Source organism: Nannospalax galili, unplaced genomic scaffold, assembly GCF_000622305.1.
Source record: "Nannospalax galili isolate Female #2095 unplaced genomic scaffold, S.galili_v1.0 scaffold443, whole genome shotgun sequence".
Lineage (NCBI taxonomy): Eukaryota > Metazoa > Chordata > Mammalia > Rodentia > Spalacidae > Nannospalax > Nannospalax galili.
The window spans coordinates 4,391,538-4,398,965 of NW_008352479.1; the positions used below are offsets into that span (position 1 = coordinate 4,391,538).

General features: G+C 44.5%; 2 protein-coding genes across 4 annotated transcripts in view; one reads left to right on the forward strand and one right to left on the reverse strand.

Moving 5' to 3' along the window:
* The window catches only part of Tcaim (T cell activation inhibitor, mitochondrial), a 135,072-nt gene that overhangs the window by 24,875 nt on the left and 102,769 nt on the right, over positions 1–7,428 (forward strand). The gene's annotated exons all lie outside the window — the stretch shown is intronic.
* The window catches only part of LOC103747157 (zinc finger protein 445), a 16,358-nt gene continuing 11,341 nt past the window's right edge, over positions 2,412–7,428 (reverse strand). The window contains 2 exon segments of the mRNA XM_008849491.3: positions 2,412–5,135; positions 5,137–6,433. Of these exon segments, the coding sequence (XP_008847713.1) occupies positions 4,352–5,135; positions 5,137–6,433 (2,081 nt within the window). The 3' untranslated portion in view covers positions 2,412–4,351.

Consider the following 7,428-nt stretch of genomic DNA (forward strand, 5'->3'; position numbering starts at 1 on the left):
GTGTTGGGAGCCAAAAGGCCAGAAGAAAAACATCTTTATGGTCTTGAGAAAAGACAGCCTTATGGTTTCCTGCAAATCTCTATGGCCTTGAGAAAAGACAGCTTTATGGTTTTCTGTAAGTTTCTATAAGATAGCACTTAGTTAAAGAATGTAGAAAAACAACTTTGTGACCCAGGCTAAGTCAGCCTTGAGAAATGTTTTATGCTCACCATAGCAGTTAGCAGATGTTCCTTTAGGATAAGAAATAAACCTCCCTAGCTATAGCATCCAATTAGCGTCTGCCCAGCACTTTCCTTCTCCTCACCTTCCCCCTCTCAACTACCAGTATATATGCCTGCTGCTTTCAATAAAAGTTTGAGGCTTGATCAGATCCTTGTCTTGCCTCCATTTCCTCACATTCCTTCTTTGTTTCATTCCTTCAGGTTATTCTCCCGACCCCCCAACGTTAAAGCCCCGTGGGCTGGGGCACTCTTCCAGCTATGAGGTTCTGCTGTCTTGGCTCCAATCCTTCTCATCTCTATGCACCTACCATCCTGCATTGCTCCTGCCATCTTTACTCCTAGCCGTGTTGGCCCCAGCTGCTGCTTCCACTGTCCTCTCAATACCATGGTGCAGCTGCTACTGCTGCTGCAAACTCTCTTCATACAAGCTCAGCCTGTTCTGCTTAAGAAAAAAAGGCAGGAAAGATGATTCTGGAGGACACTCTTTTTGAACCCAATGGGGTGGGGACTGTGGGGGTCAGTACAGGAGAGTGCCTCCTAGCTGAACAGGCCAATTACATAGGGGAGATGGTGTGAGGGTGGCATGTGAATGGATTGTTTATGTTCAACATTCACGGTGTAGTTCTTGTTGAGTTATTGAGGATGTGCTCCTCCTCCCACTAAGGAATAGCTTCAGAGTAACCTGGGCTGCTGCCTTCTAATATCAGTGCAGGCTGTCTGAAGTGGACTGAGACAATGCCTTCAGGGGCAGTTATGACTTCAGTTGCCAAGGTCCTTGCAGGTAGAATATTCTCAGAGGGTAAGTGTCCAAAACAGCCAGGCTGTTAGGAACAAATCCAGCAGGATGCTAGAGATTGAGCTACTAGGTCAACGTACCCAAACCCTAGGATGCCAGGCCTCAAAGAAAGGTCTACCTGCCATTCAAAGGCCTAAATAGTCTGCTCCTAGCAATTTCACTCATTCACAGAAATAAGCAAATAAATAAAAACTAAGGTACTTATAATAATAAGACATGGAAGCTCTATACAAAACGTTCTTAACATTACTTGACAGCCTTTAACAGGTAACTGCCCAGTGCTGACTGGGAGAGATGGTTCTGCTGATCTGCACTTCTACCATGCCCCCAAGCTGATAAACCCACGTTCCCTGGGTTTCTGACCATAAAAGTGGGCAAAATGATGCACTCACTGAGGGGAGTGTATTTATCTCCTCAGCCACACTGCGTGGCCTATTAAGACACGTAGCTGGCTATTGGTTTAAAGATTTTAATTTTTAATTTTGAGAATTGTGTTAAGACACATGCTTAATTTTTTATTCATTTTCAAATACTTTAAGTAAACAGTTAAAAAGAACCAACAATATTATTGTGTTAAACCTTAACTTTCAGATGCTTTTACATCAATTCTTAGAAAAACAAGTGAAGCCCTCCCATAAACCCTCTAGATTTCATCAGGAACTTCATTCTGAAGGTGGTGCAGTGGTGAGCACACATCACCCCATTTCATAATTTTACGCTTTTATACCTTTTGAATCCTTAGAAAAATGCAAAACATTACCTCTAGCATGCTCACATAACAGACACTAATCTAAGCAGTAACATGCATTTCATTAACTGCTCCCCACCACTCTATGAGGCTGCTACCTCTATCGCACTTACACAAATACTGAAAACACAGATCAGTGAAAGGAATATACCCCACAATATGATTAAACGTCACATAAATGATAGATACAACTTCTGTAACTCAGCAGAGTTTTCTCTGTGAAGTATGTAACTCATATTAACCTTTTTTCTGAGACATGGTCTTGCTCTGTAACCCCAACTATGAACTCATGGTCCCCTTGTTCCAGCATCCCACATACTAGGATTACAGGTGTGTGCTTCATTTTCCTCCTTAAGTACCAAGCAAAGCTTGCACCATCTCTTCCACTAATAGCAGACAGGATTTTTCCACTGCCACTACCTAAACAATGCTGCAAAAACAGGTCTCACCTTTCTTCACGCTGATCCAGGAAGGGAACCACTGGTTGGTACTCAAAATTTTATAACTTTTTGAATTGCTTGGCACAGTAAGCAGCTATCTCAATTTTCACTTACAAAGGACTGTAGGTTCCACTTCCACATATTTACACAGCTGGGCTTTCAAAAATGTGTGAGATTGTGCATATTTTGGTCTTTCTGGTTTCTTCTCTGCACACACTGCACTATGGTCTGAGTCTTCAGTTACAATGGAACTGACCACAATGGCCAGGTGAATGAGTGGCTATCTCACTCCCATTTCTTCCTGTGTTGGTCTCTGCCCATCTGTCTATCCCTATCCCCAACTTCAGTTCCTCCCCGAGACAGTAGTGAGATAGGATGGACTAAAAGAAGCCTGTGTGCTTTCCAGGCCAAGATCATGGACAAGATTACACAGCGTGGACAAAAAATTCAGAAGCTACCGACCAGAATCCCATCAACTCAGAAACAAAATACAACTAGGTTCCAACCCAGAAGCTGTGTTCTTCAGTATGGCTTCATGCTAATTCTTCACTGGAGGCTTGCTTAAAAAAAAAATTCCCGAGGCTGGCTGTGTTGGTGTATGCCTCTAGTTCCAGTGCTTTGAAGGCAGAAGTAGAATTACTGTGAATTCGAGGCCAGCCTGGTTGACTTACAACCTCTAGGCCAGCCAGGGCTACCTAGTGAGAGCCTATCTAAAACTTAAATAAAAACAGATACAAATAGAAAAAATTTGAACTTCCAACTTTTCTGATCAAGAGCATCTTAGAAAACTCTAGCCTTGACTTAGATTCTTCACAGAGGCAATTTTTTGCAAAATCTCTGCAATCATGAGCACCCAGGCCCGCCCTTCCTGAGTGCTTGTTCAGGCTGAGTTGGCTGCCAGATGACACTAAGACATGGGCCTCAAGAGAGATCAGGCCAAGGGAGCAGACTTAAGGACAAGGTCCCAGGCAAGGCAAACTATGAACAGAGTGGTATTCTCTTCAGAGACGCAGCACCAACAGATGTGTTAACACCACCTCTACGAAGACTACGGTTGAAGGACTCTCCTGAAGTCCACTCTCTGCAGCTGACTCTCTCCATTCCACCCAGGGGACTCTGCTGTCCCCAGAGGCCACCAGACAAGATTCCACCTCATCTGCCTGATGCTCACTCCCCAACTTCTTTCAGTGCCTTACTGAACTAGTTTTCACCTTCTCTTTTCAGCTCCTTCCTGATCATCCTGTTTAAATTCACAACCCACACACCAATTCAGCATTCCTTCCCATTCTTCTCTTACTTTGCTCTCAACAGGTATCATCATCAAGAATATAACCCATCTTACTTACTGTCTGAAGGGACCCAAGACAGCACATCAGTTGCCTCTTCAGGTCACTGCTGTGTCTTTGGCACACATACAGGTACCTGGCATATGGGAGGTGCTCATACCTCAGATGAACTGAGGATTAAGGCCATCTTGATCAAACAATGGAGCCCAGCACTCTGCCCTTCTTACTCCCTACAGAGAGTAATAATACTAACTAAAACCCAACTGTAAAACTGAAGCCCCAGCAGAGCTCCCCAGGACGTGTCTGGGAAGATTAGTAGTAGTTTCATTTTTTTTCTTTAAAGGTTTCTGTGTGATTCCCTGCACAGATGTGCACCAAGTGCATGCAATGCCCACGGAAGCAAGAAGGTGGCACTGGATCCAATGGAGCTGTAGTTATCGATGGTTACGGAGCTGCTATGGGGGTGCTGGAAACCAAACCCATGTCCTGTGTAACAGCCGCAAATTTTCTTGAGCACGAGGCCATCTCTCCAGTCCAAGACTAGAGTTCTTGATGCTGTTCCTTTAAAGTCAAAGAACATACAAGCCAAACCTAAACAGGAACTGGAATCAGACTACGAAGTATCTAATCACAAACTACAATAGAGTTGTCAGAGAAGATCTGGCTGGCTGGAAGTCGTGAACTACAGCTAGGGGCCTCGTGCTGCTTTTCCCCAACATCACTTCTCAGAAGGTACACTGATGAGTCACTGAGCGTCTAAATCCTCGGGATTCCAAGCCAAGTGCTTCCAAACCAGAAAGGACTGGGAATTTGAAGGTATTCCGCTTAGTGCCTACCATCCACTATCCTGAGGCCCCAGGCTAATCTCTAATATGGTTTTTCATATGACGAGCCAAATTGGAAGACCACCTGAAAGTCTTCCCACACACTTTACATTTGAAGGGCCTCTCTCGAGTGTGAAATCTCTTGTGGCTACTGAGCTGTGAATGTTTGCTAAAACTTTTCCCACAAATGCTACATCTGTGATGGTTTTTCTCAGTGGGTACTTTCTGGAGTCCAGTGGACATGGAGCTCCGGTCAGAAAGGTTGTCATACTCTTCAAGCGTCTTCTCTCTACTTGGTTTTAATTTCAGAACATTTAACCTTCTGTCTTGAAAAGAAGATAAGCCAGGCAGGCTGCGTTCAGAGTGTACTGCTTTGCTCTGTTTTCTCTGGGGAACAGAAGGAATATGTTTCCCTTTGAGATCTTTACCACACCACTGAGATTTAAAAGGTCTCTCTGCAGCATGGATTCTCTGATGATTAACCAGTCGATGATTTCTATCATAGGATTTCCCACACACGTTGCACTTAAAGCGTTTCTCTCCACTGTGTATTCCCATGTGATCTGAAAGACTTCTTTTACGTGTAAAGGTTTTCCCACATTCTGCACACCAAAAGCGCTTCGGACCAGTGAGGACACTGGACTCTAGGTTTGGAGTTGCTTCACTTTCATACTTGTACCCTTGGTACAAACAGTGTTGCCTCTCATGTCGGGAGCGATTAGAACTCCATCGGAAGGCTTTTCCACACTCCCTGCACTTATAGGGCTTTTCTCTGGTGTGAACTCTCTGATGAATGAGAAGGAAAGAGAGATTGTCGAAATGTATCCTGATTAAAAGATGGTCCACTTTCAGGTTTTCTTCTAAAGGCATGATGCTTCTTATGAACAATAAAGGCTGACCTATAGGTAAATCTTTTCCCACACTCACTACATTGGTATGGTTTCTCACCTGTGTGAACCCTATGGTGTTCAATGAGTGATTTCTTTTGAGCAAATGTTTTCCCACAAAGCTGACACAGAAAAGCTTTCTCTACTTTGGGCATACCCCGGGGCTGACTGAAGTTCTGCTGGAACTTTTCTTGACATTTATCTTGTTGACAGAACTCCTGCTCCTGGTGCAGTCTCACATGACGTGAAAAGTGTGACCTCCACCGAAAGGTTTTCCTACATCTGGTACATTTATAAGGTTTCTCCTGTGTATGAATTCTTTGATGTTCAAGAGCATAGGACTTACAGCGAAAGGATTTGCTGCACTGGCTGCAGTTAAAGAATTTCTCCCCATTCTGGTCTGTCAAATGATTGAGCTCCAAGCTGTAGGTGAGAGCTTTTTTGTACCGGTCAGAGTCAAATTCCACTTTAGTATGGGTTTTCTGGTGAAGACGGTAGGCTGACTGACGCTGGAAAGCTTTCTCACATAAACTGCATTTATAAGGTTTCACGCCAGTGTGGATTTTCTCATGTCGCGAACAGTTTGAGTACCACCTGAAGGCCTTCTCACACACCCTACATTTAAATGGTTTCTCTTGACTATGAAGTCTCTGATGTTGCGCAAGATGGGAACTTTTACCGAAGTTCTTCCCACAGTCATGGCATCTGTACTTCTGAACAACAGGAACACTCTGCTCCTGCTGGTGATCAGAGCTAAGCATGAAATCCTTTCCACGTGTGCCCTTTTCATTCTCTTTCGGAGCAGCGTGAATTTGTTGATGCACACCAAACCCCTCAATCGGGTGTCGGGGCCCCTTCCCGTATTTCTTGTGGTCATAATTGTACGAACTTTTTCTTAAGTATCCACTGTAGCCATGTTTAAAGGATCGCTTTTTCCGGGAAACTCTAACACACTTAACATGTTTTAGGTCAGGAATATCATTTGTTTCCAATACTTGAGATTCTCTTCCTGTCCTGTGATTGATGTCTGTTTCTTCCTTAATTTCTCTCATTCTCATGGGGCTTCCACAGAGTTGCTGTAGTGTGTTCTTCTCTTTCAAAGATTCTCTGAGCCCTGCTACCCCAGAAACACGTGTCACAGGACAGACTGATAGCTCAGGAAAGGTTTCTGTGTATTCTGAAGCATCCTGTTTCGAGTTCAACTTCCTTGTCATAATCTGGAGCTCACCTCCTGACAGAAATCAAATACAAGAAAATGGAGTTTCCCCTCAAACTTAGAACAACAAACAGGAAAAAGGAACAATTAAATACCATAACCCCTGACTGCCAAGACTTTCTACAAAACAGTCAAGGATAAAACAATGAAAGAGAATCCCAAATAACAAGGAAGCTATGAGAAAAGATGGGCACGGCAACTAGAGACACAGAAATGTGGGGGACGGGGGCAATGAGGACTGAAGAAGAGGACTAATAGCAAGGCAGTAGAGAAGCATCATGACACAGGACCACACCACAAAGGTCCCCAAAAGCCAAGAGCTGGGGGTCCAAGGAGGGCCTGCCTGAAAGAACTGGTTATCAAGCCTACCAGAGCAGGAAGTATCAAGCAGTGAAGAGGAACAGGAGTGGGATGGGTGTTCTCAAGAACAGGCTGTGGCAGGCACAGGGAACATGGGGGAATTGCAGCACAGTGCTGAGAAGGATCATCAGTGAGTGGAAAGTAAATGGGGAAACACTGTGAGAACAAGAACAGTTACTAAGATGGCTGCTAGGGCTGAAAGAAATGGATTATCAAAGGCCAACATGAGGGAAGAGGCCCAGGAGCCTAGCACTCCTTTGTAACTCCTAGCAAACAATGGGATAAGTCCCTAATGAGGTCTGTCTGTAACCATATCAAAGAGTAGATGCAAGGGGGGCAGAACTTGGTGGGTTTTCTGGAACTTACCTTCAGGGGCAGTAGCTGAATCCTTCACAGGCTGACCTGTGCAGACATCCAGGCTCCATGCTTCCCTTGCTTCCAACCAGGAGATCAGAGCAGGTTTTGAAGGTGGCCCCACTGCAGAAAAAGGAATGAGGTGGGAAGGAAAATGGGTCACACAGAACTATTCTCTAGGGCCTACCCACAACCTAAAATCCTGGTAAAGAACAAAGGCCAGGAAGACAATTGAGGAAACCAGACAGGAGGCTGAGCCAGAGGTAAAAGCCACACAACTACTCAACTCGTTAAAT